We start from the raw sequence: 20,764 nt of genomic DNA, 5'->3' as shown, positions 1-20,764 counted from the left end.
CATGAAATTCTGAACAACACCACCCCAAGACACTTCCGTTTAATGCAAAAATAAAGAAACGAAACGATTTCTACGAATTTACTCTCGCGCATTTTTATGTATTTCTTTATGCCATTTCTTTATTTTTCCATTAAATGAAAATGCATCGGAGTGGTTTTGTTCAGAATTGCATGTAGAATGGGGCTGTTATGCCCTTTTTGCGTTACAGATACGTGGATTTGGATAATTCGAGATATAATGAAAACCTCGAAAATCGACTAGGGAACCCCCTTAAACTTACTAACCAAAAATAATCGCCCACTTTATGAATCCAGGCTTTTACGCTAGTATGTAGCTGTACTTATGCAACCTCGTTATCAGTGTTTCTTCCCATCTTTTGCTCAACACACAAGCTGACGGGCTTTTGTACACACTTACTCGAATTGAAAGGTATTATTATACAGCTTAATCGCCAAAACGAAGAACGGAATGCTGCTTCATTTCAGTTTGACTATTTTGAACGTACAAAGCGATGATATGTTGAAATAATAAAATACGCATGTACAAATAATTCAATCACAGACAACAGCTGTTCGTTCCCGAATGAAAAAGTGCTCGCTATAATGAAAAATTAGTCATTACATAATATAAGATCCAGACCGTGCAATGCGTCTTAATAACTGATTAAATGTTTTCACAAAATCGCAACATTAATTGCGAACTGCCAGCTATACCAACCTCTTTATACAATTACAACATTACACAGTAGATTCCTTATATATCTTTCATATCCGCGTTATAGCGGCGATGATCCGATAATGATCGATAATAAATACTCACGTACACAGGCTTTGTTTACACTTATAATCAGACAATATTTTTCACGTTTACATTACACGTCATACTCCGTACGCAAATACATTATTAAATTACCTAATATTATTATAGTATCATTACAGCAACGGATAGAAATCTCTCGCAAGACTTGACACATGCGCAAAAATATATAAGCAAGACAAAAGGTATACCCATGCATACTTGAAAAAAAAAAAAAAAAAACTATTGTAGTGGTTACTCAATTTTGGTTTTCTTCCAAAAATTGTCTCGCATCGCAATGTGTAAAGGAATACAAGAATACGTTTTTCTTTCTCTCGCATGATACTCGATTTTAATCAACTAATACATCGCACCTTGGCGACAAAGGTTACGCAGTTAAAAAAGTTTGGCGTTTGTCGGTTCAATAATACATTTCGAATGCCGAGATTCGAATCTACAATCATGCGAAGTGTTCCTTCAGAGTTCTTACGGCCAGCTTGAATTTCGATTAGCATCGTTATATTAGGGTGTAAGTGAACTTTTGTGGCCAAGGTGGGATACGGCTGGATATAAGAAATTTCAATCGTTATAGTGACATAATTATCAATACAGAGGAGTGTACGAAACCCGTATATTTTTGCGCATGTCAGCTCGCGTCGTGTACGTACGTCAATTAATTATGTATACATGTATAAAATTCCAAATCTATTTAGCGTTCTGCTCTTTTCTTTTTCCGATCATTATTCTACTTTTACCTTTTTTTATTCCCCTCCATTCCCTACTTTCGTCTTTTACACTTCTTTTTTTTCCTTTTTTTTTTTTTTTTTCGAAAAGGCGAGCACGCTGACTATGTATTCAATTCAAGGACATTGCATCATCAAGTAATATAGATCTCTGTTATATTTTTCTACGTTATAATGTTCATTTCCATATACATATATAATAATGTAACATATGATAACGGTGTGATAATTTATCTAGAGATATAACACGATTTTAATTATAATTTCTTATTATCGTTATTATTATTAGTTTCGACTTCATTTTTTATTTTGATTGGAAAAAAAATTTTGTCAATGCTTCTTACAACGTTGGGTTTTCGTTCTCAGGTCGCAAGAATTGTTAATTATAATACAACCCGGTTTCTTGATAAAGGAAAGCTCAACATATGACGTTAAAAACTCAGTTAATTCGTTTCCCCCTCGACAAGAATTAGCCTTTGTAAATTAGATAATCAATTCATATTCGATATACTGCCAGTTACACATTAGTCACTGTACGTCATCGTACAGAAAATAATGCCTCAGATTGTTTAAATAATTTTAATCATCCCAATTCAATGTATTCGATTTTATTGATGCTATTTTATCCGAAACGCGACTTTTCTCGATTAACCATTATCAGTACCGAGATTAATGAACAATACTAAAACCTCTGGTATATACGGAACTTGAAAAATAACCGGCAGTTTCATTTTAGGTACTTGTTTATCCTTTCGAGATGATCGGGCGACGATTAATTTGTATCGAATTGTACATGCATAGAGACACTTGGCGGTATATGACGTTATTATTATCATTACAGTTTCCTAATTTTGTAATCCGCTTTTAATGATTTTCCGAATCTACTGTTGGGATGATTATATTATGGTGATATGGTTTTGATATGAACGATTTTGATCATTAAAATCAATATAGGATACACTTGTACTGTTATCGGTTTACTAACGATATCTTTTCCATCGCATTATCATTATCATTATTATTATCATCATTATTATTATTCTTGTTGTTGTTTTTATTATTAACATTACCGTCATTATAATTATTATTATTATTAGATTTAACAGTGACAGAAGCTATACGGACAATCAACACCGAGAAAATGATAGAAGATATTAATATATGTATATTTAGTACCTATCACGCACGGATGCTGAAACCGTTGGAGCCGAAGGAAGTTTTATTGTAAGATATATAGAAAAAGTTTATTTCTCGCTGTTTGTTTTAATTGGTGGTAAAATTTTTACAAATAATCGCTAATAAACAAATGCGGACTGAGTCGTGGTGAAATTGAACGGGGGAGCGAAAAATTCACGGATGTGATGTAAAATAATTACAAAGACTGTACAAAGCGATTAGTTTTTATCTGTACTCGCGTGTTTCAAATCTCAGCGTATCCGGCGGTAAAACGATAGAGTGTTAATTTGATATTTATCATTATTATTATAGCAAGTATAGACGAGTAACCGTTTGATTAGCTATTTGATGTGTAGTTGGATTAGTTTGATTATATCTACACATATGTATAAATGTAGATCGTACCGATATACATAGTGCAGAGAGCTTACTATAAACGTATATCACTAGACATTGAAAAAAGTGAAAATTGTCCATTTTTTTTTTTTTTTTCTTGTGAAAACCGAATTAACAAATTTCTCAATATCTCGCTAGCGATATAATATTTTGTATTTTGATTTCGGGCTGTCAGCCATTTATATTTATGTATTATATTATCTATATAATATATATATAGGTTATATATACTCATAATATCCTCACAGATTTCACGTGAACAATATCTACGACACGATATTGTTACACCAAAACACATCACGTTTCGCTTTTCGATCTAGTCGTATTTATATATACCGTTTAATAGAGTCGAAAATTTGTTTGATTTTGAGCCAACCGATTCGCTGGGTTATGTTCACTTACTATATTCTCCCACCGTTTTTTCTGCCTTCCCGAACTCGATTCGGTCATAATTCAAGCTCAGAAGAAAAACTTTCATTCGCTATTAAGCACATGTATAAGTACACTATATATGTGTACGTATCGGGCCATAGTATATGTATACCTATACGCATTCATTTATAATCGTGTAATATATAAGGAACTACAACATTGAATTCAAAGTTAAACATATTGTTACAACGATCACTGGATATCTTTCCGTTTGGTTTGTTTTTCCATTTTTTATGGCTTTTTTTTTATTTTTTATTTTTTTTTTGTTCCATTTTTCACCCACTAATTATGTAGTATTTCAAACGTGGCACAATGTTACGAGGATTACAACCCTACGCACCTCAATTACTCGATAAGAATTTATCATATAGCTTTACAAAATCGAACAGCATGATATTCGCGTAGTTATTAATATTCACCTAGATATGTTTCATATGAAATATTTATACGCGGATGGTAATCGTCTAGATGTATTATACGCGTGAATTATGTATAAATTTCACGAACTTTCTTTTTGAATTCGTTCACACGCATACGTACCAAGAATGTTTACGAAACTGATGTTAACTTTATCATGGCGATCCCTGACTTTACGAGCTTTGAAATTATTAAAGCCGGCGCAATATTCATTCCGTGACATTTATCTCGAAAGGAAATTAAATTTTTCCCCCGAGTGGGACAGTTGTACAATGTTATTTGCCAAATAAAAAATTCAGCAATAAATTCCCACTGTTCAAGGAAAGCATGAAGAATAATTCTTGTGTTTCTTTTTAGTACAAATATGTTGAAATATTTCTAACGGTGAACTCGTGATAATAGTTATAACGTATAACACATGTATACTGTATTTCAGAATTAACCTTTTTTTTCGTTATATGTCCGTATGCCTATAAATATTTACGCGTATATTTCAACGTATCAGTTAATTATAGAAAACTTTTCATTCGCATATATTTTTCACAATTTTTCGTTCGCCAAAAATTTGAACAAACAAGTTACGAATCTTACTTCAATCAATTACAAATATCTGTTTATGACTTACGTGCTACAAAATATTTATTTCTTTATCATAGTTACTTATATGTACCGATTTATTCTTATTTTTAATGCTATTATTTTCTTTGTGTTTCAATGTGCAAACGGCTATCTCATTTTGATCTTTGATGGATCGATCCAAACTTCGTTTCGCATAAAAAATATGAGCGAGCATACAATAATCATTCATTAATATCTCGTTAAATATCTCGCAGATAAACTGCAGCATCACTCATCTTTCTCCCTTTTCATATTCACTGTCTATGTATAGTCGAACGTCCATATCGGTAGATTTATTTACACGCATTCTGTCTAGAACGGGGTGAAAAATATCTCTTTTCTTTTATCTCTATAAAAATTTTCAAACGTTAAATTTCTGACGTTATCGCAGCATCGTTTCTCCGATTTTTTTCTGCTACTTCAGTTCGATTGCGTGAAAAAAAAAAATTTCAGTTCCTTGACCAGTCGGAAAAAATAATAAAATTGAAGAAGTATTGATGACAAGAATGAACGGTAAAGAAAGTGGACGAATTTGGTAATAATCATGCCAAAATAGTTCTAATATCAAAGAGATGTCAAAATCCAATATGGCAATGAAAGAAAAATTTCAGAATTTCTTTCAACCACTTTCCTCTAACCGCATGCATGTAAAAATGTTAGATCGATATCTAAGAAACGATTTATCGTCTGTTCGACGATCGTCGCACTAATCGTCAAAGCTGTCGGTCAAGTGTACAATCTCTAAGAATTTTATTGGCTTGGACATCGACAACACGTACACTGTATGTATACATGTAATATTAAGAAGATCGATCATCGTCTACCTAACAGCGTCGATCATCGATATCTTTCGAAGATATATAAATGATTACGTTTCTGTTCCTTTTTCTCTTTATGTCTCGATTCGTCTTTACTTGTTGGAAAAAGACCGGTACAGCGGTAGCTGTATCGTATACGTCGGTCAAACGGTACGTTCATCGACGTTGAGCCTAGTACGCATACTTAATATCGTTTGTACGGCATTGTCACCCCCTTCACCATCGCCACGAGCATTTTAATTTAACTCTGAAAATTACAGAGTCATGCGTGGAGAACGGTGGAGGGGGTCAGGACGCTATGCTTGATCCACCTCGTGGCAAACTTCCATGTAGTCTGGATCGTGCATTATGGCTTTGATCAGGTCCTTGAGGATCGTGTACCTAGGAAACATCGGGTACATCTTCGAGTCGTTGTATTCGGTCTGCAACAAACATTCGATACGCATTTAGGCGTTTTTAAATTAACAAAGTACATCGACGGGTTCATCATCGCGAGCATAATTACAAGGATCGAGTTATTAAACTTATTGTTAGGCTCTAGTTCCCAACAAATTTTAATAAAACTACCATAAGTTAGTCTGTCTACAGGGAGGACACTTGTTTTTTTCGAAAACCAGTTCTCGACGACTGCATTTTAAAAATTTTTGGATGAAAATTTTATACAATATTCTTCAAATATTGATCTTTTACATGCTTAAGGATTGAATAAAAGAAATGAAGAGAAAATGTTTTGTTTTTTTTTTGCTCTTCAAAACCCATTCAACCCCTTAAGGTTTTCCTTCGTTCCGGTTCGTCGTCTTCATCTTCCCTGCGTTTTCTTAATTTGCCTCCCACGGATGGATTTTCACGGGCAAAAAAATGCTGTCGATTTTTTTTTACCAACAGCCATGTTTTCGGCATTCCTATCGGCTAAGAACTAGGCAGCAAAATACTGCGGCAGGATTTTGCTACCCGTGAAAATCCAGACTACCTATGAGCCACTTCTGCGAACATACATCGTCCATAAATTGTAATGGAGTTGTAAGAGCCGGAACGACTCGAAAAGCAGGAGTCATTCCGTACTAAACTACCAAACACGTGTGGGTAACAAGGGGGGACTTTGCAAGGCCAAATAGTATAATTCGACGATGCTACCTCCAGCCAGGCGAGCGTATAATAATACGTAACACGCGTCACCTTAAGCGAGTAAGCTTTTGGCGTCCAACCGCCGAAGACGGTGGGTTTTCAAAGCAGGTAAGTGGATGAAGTGCCTCGTAAATGTATATGCCTACGGAGTGGGTGTAAGTGCTCTAGCTGTTATATAACACACCGCGACCTACACCCGAAACCGGTGAAAACTACGGTCGTACTCCTGGCAAAAGGCGATTAATTTTATGACGAACACTTTCATCTCATCCCCGTTTTTACAATTCATGAAAACGGCGCGTGTCGTGAATGTAGCGGGGAAAAATTCTTGTTCAACCATCGTAACGCGCAGGTCTTATCTTTCTAAAAGGGTGATGGCAACGATCTTGCATCTGCAGGTGCAGTCTTGAGATCTGAACCCCTCGAATTGCACAAATTTCAAATACCTGAAATTCGTAGAATGAAAATCCCTAGCGTCGTGTCGATTTCAAAAATCTGAAACTCACCGAGAATCTGGAAATTGAACAACTATGAACACTTTGACGATGAACATTCAAATTTCATATTCACTGTACCAGTTGGTACTGCTGATCGAGGAGTTCAAACCTATCCAATGCATCTGGTGCATTTCTGACGACGTTCAGACTTTTTGGGACAAAATGCAAGCAGGGATATTTGGATTTGCGCACGGAGGAAGAGACTGGTGAATATTACGAACGCGGAACGGTAGAGTATTAGCGAAACCATCTCGAGCAATTTCGGATTATTAATATCCCTGGCGGATTATACCTGTGTACTGAAAAGACGACGCGACGCGGGATAAGGTAAGTCGTTAGCTGCACGAGCCGAGCGGTAAAAAGAGGCGGCAAATAAGTAGAGGAAGGAGAAGAAAAAGAAGAAAATAACCAAAAGCAGACTTGTATTTTATTCCGGCGAATATTAACGCGTTAAAGCTTCGTATTTCTGGCGAATGGGTGTGAGCACGTTATCAAATAACTTAGAGTACCTGAGAGCCTTGTGTAATAATAAAAAGTGATGTATGCGATTTAGACAGGGTTGAATTAAAGTAGTTGTCATTTACGTGGTGGGCAGATCATTGTTATGCAAAAAGAAAAACGTCTAGACGCTTGAGGGAAGCTTTCGATGTATATAAATATATTACTATACTGTATTCACGCGGTCTATTTATTGAGTAAATAACGTTATAACGGTGTTTCAAAAACCCCGCGGAGAAAATCATCACCAGAAATATAAAAAACGGGGTGTTTCAGGTCCGTTCGGTTAAGCTCTTCGATTGCATCGTAAAATTTTTTATGTGGTCGTATTGATCGAGGTAGGCTTAAGCGATTTCATCACATTGCGCTTATCGGGTTGTCTCGAGGAAAGGAAAACGAAAAATCTAAAATAAGAATGAATTCATGGGTTCGGTGGTTGAAAATCGTAGGGGAAATTGGCTTGAATAAAAATGATCATGTATGTTGATTCTCAATCGTTAAACTTTACAGCGAAGTGAGTTTTTTGACTGGGTACCACATATTCTGTTGTAAGTCATAACGGAACAGAAAATGACATAATAATTCCGTTAGAATCATTCACTCGATTTTTACATTTTACAGAGTTCGTTTTGCGAAAATACCCGATAAATTGTCTCGCCAGTGTGCAGTTTCACCTTGGCAATGAAGGATCGAAACAAAACCCGTATGACGTGAAACAAAACCACTGTCGGAAGCAATTGAACTGAACGTCCATTGACAATGAGTGGAGAGGAACAAAATGAATACACCTTGACAAGTTGCACTGTGGCTAAAACACTTGTAAACTAAAAAAGTTTGCGTTCGTGGCCCAAGTGAACTGGAACCGAAGGTGGCGAGTATAATCGTGCACCGTGAAACACGAATGACAGTACGAATGAATGATAAAATCTTGAGTGATGGACATATTTTATGTAAGGATTGTAAAGTTTGTGATATGAGCAGGATTAGAACTGGCCTGGGTTTGAGAATAACTCAAGTTTAGATCGGGGAACGATAATGTACGAGAATAAAGGAAACTTGTATATTTTTAATAAATCCGTTATTACCTTGAGAACTCGTATAAGGTTCCTCAATCCACTATATTTCTTCAGCAATCTATAAAGGTCGTTGGTCATCTGAGTATTTTCGGCTTCTATCTGGGCCGTAGTCATATCTGTAACATATAAGGCTAATTGAATATCGCCTCGAGAATAAAAACTACTAATAGAAAATGTATGGGCACACTGTATCAGGGCGTGGATCTTCATCTGAAGTGTTTAAGTCTGAAAAAAAAGGAAGGTCAACCCGTTACTGCTTTGTCGGTTAAACTTCAGCAAGGTTCAAGGACCGTCAGCGTAATTTTGTGTAAGATAACGATTGCGCAAAGTTGACGGTTACTGCGAGCAGTGATTGCAAAGCGAGTCATGAGACGGAAAACTTTTATCGCATTTTCACATTTGTTGGTCCAAAACTGTTCAGGATTTCTTTTTTGCATTTCTAGGGGTCCAATAAGCATGCAGGTGGTAATTCACATCCATTTAAAGAGGTGAAATTTTTAGATTCAGAAATTGTAGAAGAGCGAGGCTAACCAATCAAATTTTGACAATCAGATATATGCGTGTTTTGAATAAAGTTAAAAACTATTCTTTGATGGACTATGTCGACGTCATGTTGCAAGGAGAATCGATTGTTTACAGTCCAAATACACTGCAAAAAACGTATCAAAAGTTTAAGCCGTAATGAGAAAGATTAATTCTTGTCATTTCTCTGCCACTGCAGATTTCATCGTTATTTTTCTGTTGCACGTTCTACGCTCGATTCGATGCGTTATCTAGGTTCTTGAAGTTTCAAATATTCAAGACAACATTTTCATTAGACAAAAAAAAAATTTTTTGATAAATATGCAAATGCAAAAAATGAAGGTAAGACTCGGGAAAGTCGGCGTTTTTCATAAATTATCAACGGAATACACCCCAGTTACTCATTTCTGATGAACCTTTGCTCTCAAGTTCAACTTTAATTGTTCATTTTTGTTTTTTTTTCTATAAAGACGGATTTTGCTTCAAACCGCTTACCTTGGATTATAGTCACGGTTACAAATATCGATAAAAACTCAGCAAAAAAATATAAAACTGCCAGTGGCCATGTTTTTTTGACAGGACGACCAACATTTTTTAGGTTAGATACATCGCGGTGATCTGTCATCTGAACTTACGACGGTTGGTCAACCTGACGAAACAACTGCTCTTGCTCTAGAGTTTTAGCGCATGCGCGTTAGATCATCGCAGCGTTATCTGCCCGCTGTGTATATTCATCAAATTTTTGTTGACCATTCCTTTTTAACCGGAATAGAGTTTGTCAATCTCTCAACAGGAAGAATAAGCGAAATAAACGTATATCATCTTCGATAAGAATTCTTCGAATCTATACTATAATCGTCGTAAAAATTGTCTACTAATTTCTGTTGTGCTCACTTTCAAGTCGCTCAATCCGCTCTCTCTTGCTTTCCGCCTCCTCGGCAAGTCTCGCCGACGTCTTAACTCCTTCGCCACTCTTGTGGGTTTTCTCCATAATCGCGCAGGCACGGAGAACGAAAGCTGGTACGGTTTCCTGTTTCTCCTGCCTAGGAATATCCACCAGAGTCCAGTACTGCGTCTCGAGCCTAATTACATCCTGAAACGTGTAAATACGATCAAGTCGTAAATTTAACTCATCAGCCACCAAGTTCACCCCGATCGATGACCATCATTGCTTTTCAAGGACGTGAAATGCAGCCGTGGAAAATTCTGTCATCGAGTCGTAGTTCGACATTCTCTATTCTTATTGCTAACCATGATAGAATTCAGGCGGAACCTCACCTTGACCATGGACTTGAGGAGCTTGTAGCGCTGGAAGATGTTCCGGACTTGTTTGCTGTCGGTGTATTTGCACATGAGTCCCACCAGGGCCCTTTTCGCGGTGTCGTAACTTCCGTCGAGTCGTATTCTCACGGTACGCAGCCTCTCGTTCGTTTCAATGACTTCCTCCTTGCTCTGACCGCCTTAATTTTATGATCATCAATTTATATCTCATTATAAAAATTGTACACAAGATAACGATGCGGCTGCAGAAAAAAAATTCACAAGGGAAATCAGGAAAAATACCAAGGATACGTCGAACAGATGAAGATGCGAAAGCGATAAAGCAGGGGGAAAATTCCATTATATACCATAACGAATGGCAGCGGAGAGGCGGAAAGGTGGTGAAGGATTCTTGAAAGTCTCTAGCTCGTGTGCTTCGCCATATTTTACTCAATTTTATTTATTCGTTCTTGTTTCGTTGCAACGCGCCAGGGTTATGTCAGGTTAAACGGAATTTAATTCAGGCTTTATTGAACCCATAAATTGTAGCGCTCAAGCCATTCTCGTTCTTTACTAGATAACTGCGATAACAGTTTTTTCTTGCAAGCCTTCGCCGTACGCTGGCATCCACGATCAGCAACTAACGAAAAAAAAAAAAAAAAAAAAAATGAAAAAAGGAAGCCGCAGGCACGAACAAAAGACGTTAGAGTATCGTATAAAATTTTCCTACTATAAAACTTCACCAAAAATAACGAATCTTTCGTTACAGCAAAAGTCTATATTACAATTATTTTTTACGACTTGACGGGAATTTTGAAATCAGCCAAGAAAATTTCTAGTATCGATACAAACTTTATGCATCTTCCTATAATTACTGTGTGTTGAATCGATTTCGTCTTTGATTCTCTTTTCGAGTCTGTGCTGAGGTTCTACAAGAATTTACGTGCATGTATTATGGTATAAAAAATTCTGCATCGATTTTTCTGAAATCCACCACCACTAGCAATAACCTTCTTTATACTCTAGATTTATATGTATAAAGTAAGTAACTTCTTGAAATCAGAGACGAGAAACGGATCCACCTATTTACGGATATATTTTGTTTATCCGCGCTTATTTATGCAGCACGCAACGCTGAACAGTTGCGCCATAAATATCGTATCAACCCGACGAAAATTCATAGTATTGATTATTTACCATACCCCGCAGCACGACGTATTGGATCCAAAAATAATCAAATCCGATCAGAAACATTCGTGTAAAATTTTCGTCATAGATTAAAAATGATTCGCCTGGTCTGGGGAATTGAAAACAGTTGCTAACAAAATATACCTACGTATATATATACATAATTTCGGAGCTCTCACAAGATTAGAATAAATTTTTCAATTCTACGGAAATATTTCTACTGATGTATGCAATATATTAATTATCTTTCCTCGGTATAAACAACATTTACAGTTTTGATTCAAAACATTGTCGAACTGAATGAAATTTTCCTCAAGGATGCAGGAATTTAGACACAGTGAAACTTGGGGAAATCATAAAATTGTAATCGAAACATGTACAAGATGGAAAATGTTTAGAAAGTTAAAAAAAAAAAAATATAAATATATATATTAGAAAAGACGTACACGCAGTGCAGGTTTGAAGTAATTAAACAGAGTGAAAAATAATCCTTACTGGACGTGCCCTCGTCCTTGACATCCTGGACGATCCTTCTGACGCTCTGTGTAAATTTCCCGACCAAGTTCGTGCTGGCTGAAACAGATAAACGATGATTCGCTTGGTTAATGCGATTATTAGCAAACTCCACGCGTAACGTTGAAATTAGACTGGAAAGATGAGAGGAAAGAAAAAAAAAATAAAAATAGTTAATTCTTAGAGCGCTCTCCGCGCCGGGTTGAAATCCGGCGAAAGCTCGTTGAATTTGCATTTTTCGCGGCTTAAAAGTGAAATTCTCTGTCAGCGATTTCGGCGTATCATATCAGGTGGATGCAATGTTTGGGCTTGTTAAAGTCACGCAGAGTGCATTTATATACACCTCGTTATAAAATTTGCCGAAAATCCTGGACAAGGGGACATTGTAAAAGCTAAACCCGACCCTCAGGAATATAATATTCGATCCGAAATCGATCATTTTTCAAGCTCGATGCTTTTTCCTCACAATCGGTTTTTGCAATACAAAATCAATTTGTGTGATTATAATAACAGTTATCAACATTGTCTTACTCACTGATTACCTATTTGATATAATAAGTGACGGATAAATGAATATTTTCACTCGAAATTGAAAAATATTTTTGAACCAAGCTGTAAATTATTGAAAAAATTTTTCGTTATTATCCGCACTGCTAACGCGAAGAGGCAACCGATTCTGCGGTTCACGTGAACAAGGGTGACGAGACTGCAAGACCGTAATTGCAACGATATTGCTGACCGCATTAATGCGTCCAATTTCCAATGATGAGATCAAGCGGGGCTCGTTTCACTGATTAATTACAAATATGTTGTTTAGAGGGTAACGCAGAGATGCATAATCGATTTTCAACGAGGCTGATTACCTGGACATCGATACTTTTTGCTATGTTTATTACAAGCATGTATCTTATTAATATCTTATTAAGCTACAATAATTATCCCGATGGTTAGAGAAAACAGAGTATTAAAATTATTAACGTTAAGAGCCTGGATACCTATTTTTCATTTCATATCACTTTAAAAAAGATGAAAAAAATTTGTAGACTCGTTTGATTTCACTTCACGACGACTCGTTTTGGCTGAAAAATTTGCTGAAACAATAGTCGATTCGAAAGTGATATTTGTTCATTGAATCAAATATTAGTGGAAACTTGAAAAATTGAATATTCAACGCTACCAACGTAACGAAGGAAAAACTGTCTCCCCGCGATTGTAGAAAAAGTTTTCAGAATAAAGTTAACAATCATGAAGTGAAATCCATCGATGAACTAGACTCTTTTAACATTTTAAAACATTTTGAAAGTAAATGTGGATATGAAAATTATACTCCGTAAATGCTCCGTGTGTGAGTGTCTTGTATAAATAACATTGGCAAAAAAGTATTGATTCTTGACCGATAATTATGAAACAAGAAATATTTTATATTTAAATAACAAGACAAGACGTGACACAATTTAAATTCAGCGTATCGAGTAGTAAACTCATTATTCTTACATTATTATCGTTACGAATTAATATTGCCATTCATAATTTTCGAGTTTTACATAATATTTTTTATTTCTTTACTTTATTACGTTATTTCTTATATTTATAAAGCTGAATAAAAGATTCGGATGATTATAAAAGTTACTGAAATTGTTACACATTGACCAGTTCTAAACGCGAAAAATAATACAAACCAAATATGGTGCCTGTTGGCTATAATCCGAGCTGCGATAACGATGGCCAAAACACTCGAATAAAATGACGTATTTTTCTTAAAGCTGGAGGTTAAGAGGCACGTGGAAACTAGCCCAACTTTACCAAAGTTATAAGACAGCTGGCCCACAGCTCAATCTGCAGGCAGTGTGCCAAAAGCAAGCCAACACAGTGTCGACGACGTCGTAGTTAAAAAATTATGTAAAATTAACTTTAGTAATAAATTGGTTTTCAATGCCATGCGTATCGTTTCTTAACAACAATTTCTCTCGACATTTATATCCAGAGTAATGAATCATTCGACGTTCAGCGCAAAGTCTCTTCTGGATTGTGTACGTAGCAACAGATTCGCGGAGAAAATTTCACCGTAGAAAGTAATTATTTGCAAATACCGCATTATTCGAAGATTTATCGTGCGAAGTGAGGAAGGTGTCCGCGTTGAATTTATTGGCAAATGATAAAAGGGGAGGGAAATGAATAACGGAAATAACAATTTATCCGGACAGCGTATATCTTGAAAGAATTAATCTTTCGTCGACGAGAGAGAAAGAGAGTCGTAGACGGAGGACAAGGTACATGGAAAAAATGTAGTGAAAAGCTCGCGGTATAAAACCGTGGGGTGAAAAATTCGATTTGTACGAAATGGTGCGGTAATACAAAGTCCCCTGCAGTCCGTCAGGACCGCGTTTCTCTCCGATTCCGCACAGTTTGACAGCAAATTGGCTGCAACGATTGTCACTCTTGCCAACCTGGCAGAACCGCCGTCGTGAAAGACTTCCGACATGTTATAAGTTCGTGACTTTACAGAGACACCGCCCAGGGAATCCTATCGCAGAAACGTTTAACGGGCTTACTTCTCAGGAGGAAAGTAAATGCGGGTACGCTCTGTACTTTACCTGTATTAACGTATAAACTCGTGAACACGGATCGTTGACTTTCACCGAGGCATTAAAACATACCCCGCAAGATCTTCCTCAGAGGGATTTCATAATGTTTTCGGGCCAGGGTCTGAAGAAACAGTTCATGCTTCGTCTGTGACGCTGATCCATTAGGGGAATGAATACATGGGACTTACACGAGTGTCCAATGGTAATATTATGCAGATGGGAAAATTGCTGAATCAAGGTTTGTAAACTTCAAGTTGGGTTGGGTTGTTTGACTTGAATTTTATTAGGGGTTAAAAAATCTCTCGACGGTATCAATTAATACAAAAAGTATTGGGACCCATAAATGTAAATGAAGAAAGTTGGGCTGCTCGTCATTTTGAGAAGGTTACGTAAAACTGTTTTATTTATTAATTCCATAATGGGATTGCTCGTTCAATTTTCATGGAACAGGGCTCATTTCGTACATGAATTATAGATACCCTATAAATCGATGGATTGAGATTAATTATTTTGTACTATCTCTGGAATGACGTTGTACAGTTATTGTTGGTAAAATTAAGCTTTGTTATAAAAATAAAGCTGACGTCATGAGAAATTAACTACTGGCGATCTTTGGTAAAACAATTCACGAATAAAATCAGTTCAAACCCATTGAAATTGGTTAAATAATGTGATTTTGGTAGTAAAAAAATCAAACCCGACATTCTATACTTAAATTTATGGATCGTAATATTTTTTTTTTATATCGATAAGAGGATCTTCGAGTAAAATTCATGTCCGTTAACTTTTCAAAATTTGATTTCGTCATCTCTTCATTTCATTGCGAGTGATTTATTCACTAAACTGTACGATCCGTAGTAAATCCTGAACAACGAATGATCAACTGCAGTAGCAAAAAAAAAAAAAAAAATAATAATAAAATAAAAACGAATCTAGTGAATCTTAAGCGTTAAGATGAGAAAAGAATGTTGACGAATCTGAATCCTTCGAAACACAAGAGCTGTAAAAAATCCAGCAACCCTCTATAATTAGGTGACAGGGCGAAAAAGTAATTTATAACGAATTTAAACTTCGTATAGTAAAAGTAGTAATCTAAACCTAACCATGGCTTACATCGTTCACCGGTGCAGAAAATCACTCGACGCTTTTCACATGATGCGTTTTCATCGAAATTCTGGGAAGGGTGGAAACGAACCAAACTCGACAGGGGTGAATTTTTCCGAAAGCTCGTTAACCGCCGGGGCAGTAACGATGACCGTTACGTTACAGTATCCGTGGTTATAGTTTGCTCGTTATCGCCAGCGCTCTGTGCAGTTTATCGTTTCGGTAACCGATCACTCACGAACCTGAAAGGCGTGCGAGGCACCCCCAAAGTATCGGGAAAAGTACTTTGGTATGTTGGGCTGGATGGAAAATGATGAGCAACGCGAGCGTCCGAATCGTGAAGGCTCGATACCTATGTCGGGATTTTTCAAAAATAGACTATTTTTGTAAATTTCATTTTGGTAATATACGTGCATTCCAGTGTATGCGGAGAAAATTTCACGCCGATCCGACAAACCATTCCCCAAGTTACGCGCACATTTGTAGATACTCTGTAGCGTTTGACGGTGCTTGTGAAACTTTGAACGCGTTTTTCTCAAAACTGTGTTTTCAAAGTCGGCGGGCAAGATTTCTCGAAAACGATTGAAACGATCATTCTCAAATTTTGTACCCAAGCTTTATGAACATATTTTTCAGTCCTTGATCGAAGGATTCTTTCGCACTGATAAATATTATCCATTTTATAATCAAGTTAAGACGAAAATTTTTATGGAAAATGGAAGTTTTTTTTTTCTTTTTGTGAAGCAGCTGTTTTGTTAAAAATTAATGTTTTGCTTGTTCCTTCGATTAAACACCAGATATTGCGTTATATTAACTAAATCTTCTTTCTTATTTCATTTCCGATTGCTCCCGGAATTCGGCTATATCAGCTTTAAGAATCTCTATTTTTACAAATAAAAAATATCAGAATCAAGTTCAACGTTACCCCAATATGTATATAAATTTTTGCATTAATAAATTGTAATGTCTCTTCGTGAAAAATTTTTGAAAAATCGCTTTTTTCGGCCTCCTAACTAATTATATATACTCCAGTTTTCGAAATGATCACTGTTACGAAAAATTCGTGCTTGCTGTCGGCTGTTGAAGCATGAAAAACGATTATTCTACGCGAATGATTCACGAACAGTATAAAGTCAGAAAGTAGCTAAATTTTTCAACCGAATTAGTTCGTCGTCGTAAGGTATGAGATTTTTCACCGTTAGTCCAATTTCATTTCCCAAAATACTGTTCTTTCGGGAAACCGTGCAATTTTCGCTTGAGTGTAGTAACGTACCAAAAAAAAAAAAAAACAAATTAACAAAGCAAACATAATTTATTTGATAAACTTAAAGAAAAATTGTAAAAAATTACACAACCAATCAAAAAATGAAAATAAAGAAAATCCCTGCACTTGAGTAGAAATGACATGTTTTACGAAGAGATCAGTGACTCGTGAAGTCGAATTAGAGAAACAGCGTAGATACTCCGAAATTATCGTAACGACTAACGGGATTTTTGCTGAGAATCGAAAGAATGATTTTTTTAATGGTGAAATAGCGAATACAAATTGTGGATCTTTGAAAATCTCCGGAACTTGAAGTACCTGTTGAAGAAAAAAAATAAATAAAAAATGTATACTTGCATCCTACAGTGATCAGTGTTCCCTTGAGCAAGCTCGCGATGTGAAATTAGAAAAATTTCGTCCCGCGTTTTAAGGTAGGTATAACAATATACCTGCACCTAAGCTACTTTCCCGATAAATTCCGGCCGTCTCTCCGTGACCTGAAACGATTCGGCGCAGCTTTTGCCACCGGAAATCAATTAACGAAGAGAGATTACAAGCCGGATAATTCCGAGTCGGAAAGGGAGGGCGTATCCTACCCAACCTTCGACGATGTCGCAATCGTAACCGTTTCAAAGTATTATAGAAGGGTGTATAAAATGGACGTGTAATTGGCGAGGGTCGGTGGCTTCCATTCGCGTGACGTAGATTTCTACACTAGGGCGAAATGCCTGCGCCTGGAGAAAGGCCGACCTGACACGTGGAACCACTTTGGAAAGTCTCGCAAACACGCTTATGCGGAAAGGGAGGGTTTCACCATCCTCGTATCCGTCTTATAGCGAAAAAGAAAACAACAATTTGCCGGACCGGCAAGTTTCGGTTTTAATATGCGAGTCAGTGCTGAAATTCCCGGTTACAGGGGATAAATTTTCTTCAAACAGATTTTCCAATTATACAGAAAAATTTGCTCAGTTGTCCGATTTTCGCGAACTCGTTAGTCGGATGTGAAAAATTTTTACCGCCAAAGCAAGTTTTAATTTATTCACTTGTTTTGTTGTTTCCGTGCGCGTCGAGTGTGAATTTTTTACTTTTTACTTGAATGTTTACATCGAGTCGTGAGAAACTGATTTCAAGACATCCGATAATTCGGAAGTTTTGCTGCTTCTCTAATACTTATCAGATTTTTAGCAAAATAATAGCGGGAAGATTTGAAAAAATATATTTATTATTTTTTTTTCAGTCGTCCGCTCGTTTATGATCGATCGATACAAAGTATTTTCACTTGTAGAAGCGATCGTTTCTAAAACGCAAATTATTCCTTACATACCTAATCAATCGAGTGAACGAGCGTCAAAACGAGTGACTTAATTAGGATGAATTAATGGACAATAGGGAGATCGTTTGGAGTAATAAAAGAATTGCGAGAGAGCAAAACGATGGTGAATAAAAATATAAAAGAATTGTTCGACACCGTTGAGCGAACTGGAGTTTCCTTTTCTCGGCTGTAAATTTTCGAGCTTTATTGTAAAGTCGATAAAGTTCCTCCGTGCGAACGTGGAAAAAAAAGAATACGTGCCGTGCATGCAAATGTATAGGTGTAATACAGTTGTACCGAGCAGTAGATTGTTCGATTCTTCCTTTCTGTAGGACAAGGGAACCGAAGAAACCCATAAACCTGTAATCTATATTCTACCTGTGACGCAGGTATAAAGCTCAGCTTTACGGAGAACAGGATGCGACAGACGCCTGATAAATTTAAGAGAATTACACCAGCGTACTTTACGCAGCTTTGTCGTTTCCATTCAACGTGCAGGAAAGTTCAAAGCTCGCTTTGTTTCGTTTGTTAATCATAGTTACCGTCAGTGCAACAACATACGAATATACGACCACGACATAGATATTACATTTATGTCGAGGATTTTCAAGTCTTCTGTATCCGTGTAATCTGGCACGCGTGGAGCTTTTATTAACCAAAGATTAGCCGTTCCGTTTTGTCAGAAATCCTGGAAAATCTCTGCCCGTGATACTTTGACATTGAACGGCTTACGCAACATTATACATGGAAACGTCCTAATGAACGTTTGTTAACACGGTTCAACAGCTCGGCTTATAAATCGAGTTCGTTGAAAAAGAGAAAAAAAAAGAAAAAGAAACAACCCCTCGTTTTCCAATGTAGCCAATTTACCCCACGGAAAATCCAATTCTTCGCTTACCAGGTTGTGATATAGCGGGCGTGATATATTCAGGGAATGTTTACCGAGGCCAAAATTCGCCCATCGTAATCGAGATTAAGTACGATAGTGTCCGATGTACGTTTCCAACGAAAAAGATCTCGCCGCAAGAAAGAAAAAAAAATACACGTCAAGAAACACGCAACGTGTAAAGAGTAAAAAGTGATGGAAAAATCGTTGAAAAATTGTGACTCAAGTAAATTATTAATTTTAATTATTAATAAATTTCTTTCCCGGCTGTAATAATACCGGAAAATAAATGATACATGAGATATTCTCCAGTCCATTGCGGGTAGAAAAATTTGATAAATCAGAATTTCATTTGATAATTAAGGCATAGGACACAACTTGTGTCTATACAGTTATTAGTTTCGTCATTTTCGAAGAAATTCTGATTTATCAAATTTTTCTACACGTAGAACCCGGTTTAACACGTAAATAGATATCTTTTATTAATATCGTTTTCATTTCTCATCCTGTTTTCTGAATAAAGTACGATATTTGCCAGCCAGAGTATGTAGTTTCTATCTACCATATTTTAGTTTTTTAAGTCTATATTGCACGTACGTATATTGTAATTTCTAATCCATATTTATCCGGGCCCCAGACGTAACATTCCACACGATGTAGGCTGCACGTAGCACGGATACGTACGTGCCTGCAGTGCGGTACCTACTCAGTGTCAAAGCGCAAAGAGTTTCCCTTTGAACCAAATGCAAAAGGACTTGCAAGCTCGACGTATGAATTCTGCAAGCTCGCTGCTAAAATATCCGATACACAACCCATGCAGCTTGCTGCAGTCAGCTTTTGCATGGGTCAGTGGAGGCAGTTGGTCCCTGACCACAACCGGGTGCGATCCAGCCATGCAAGCCGGTCGGCATATTGACCCTAGCTTTGTGGTCCTCGAACAGTTTAGTCGATCGGCTGTGTCGTCCCGCCTATAGATGATAGCAGGTGACACTTCATAGGTGTAAAGCATGGAGGTACTTTCAACGTTTTCGTTCCATCCTGCAGCGAAAAGCCATCGCTAGTCGAAATGTCGATTATCCCGTACGATTCGCGTTTACGGTCGAAAACCTTCGCTGACGATTAACGGTAATCGGTATTGAATTTACGACCATGCCATTAGGGAAACCACCTTTACCGTGGAGATCTTCACGGTGATCAGCGATGATTAACGATAACGTTCGATAATCAATGATCGCTGGTTTCAACCTCGGTGTACGTTGTTGGAAGTTTAAAAACGTCGACAGTCTCGGTTGTCAACCACTTTCGACCTTTCCTCGATTATAATCACGATCGGAATGGTCTATCTGCGGATCGTAAATTTAATGACTGGCCATCAAATTCGGTGGTTAATCGTCCGGTACTGCCGGTTTTTCTTTATATCCGGAGAAAGAGATCCTGTGGAGTGTGCTTGAATTTATAGCCAATATCGGAGAGGAAGTGGAAGGAGCCGTGAGCTTTGCAACCTGGTTTTAACAAATCTTTGATCGTATTCTTCGACAT

At 36.9% G+C, this 20,764-nt stretch overlaps 1 protein-coding gene across 3 annotated transcripts in view; it reads right to left on the bottom strand.

Annotated features, from left to right (window-relative positions):
* Nucleotides 1-3,145: 3,145 nt before the first annotated feature.
* LOC124303796 (uncharacterized) overlaps nt 3,146-20,764 on the bottom strand; it is a 119,510-nt gene continuing 101,891 nt past the window's right edge. For all 3 annotated transcript variants that reach the window (XM_046761466.1, XM_046761465.1, XM_046761464.1), the window contains 5 exons: nt 12,057-12,134; nt 10,392-10,573; nt 10,008-10,206; nt 8,601-8,707; nt 3,146-5,817 (listed from right to left, as the gene is read on the bottom strand). In XM_046761466.1, coding sequence (XP_046617422.1) covers nt 5,692-5,817; nt 8,601-8,707; nt 10,008-10,206; nt 10,392-10,573; nt 12,057-12,134 — 692 coding nt within the window. In that variant the 3' untranslated portion in view covers nt 3,146-5,691. The remainder of the gene's footprint in view (nt 5,818-8,600; nt 8,708-10,007; nt 10,207-10,391; nt 10,574-12,056; nt 12,135-20,764) is intronic.

This window comes from Neodiprion virginianus, chromosome 4 (genome assembly GCF_021901495.1).
Source record: "Neodiprion virginianus isolate iyNeoVirg1 chromosome 4, iyNeoVirg1.1, whole genome shotgun sequence".
In the NCBI taxonomy this organism is placed as follows: Eukaryota; Metazoa; Arthropoda; class Insecta; order Hymenoptera; family Diprionidae; genus Neodiprion; species Neodiprion virginianus.
Note: the sequence above shows the minus strand (reverse complement) of the source record. Positions and strands in the feature narration are given on the sequence as shown.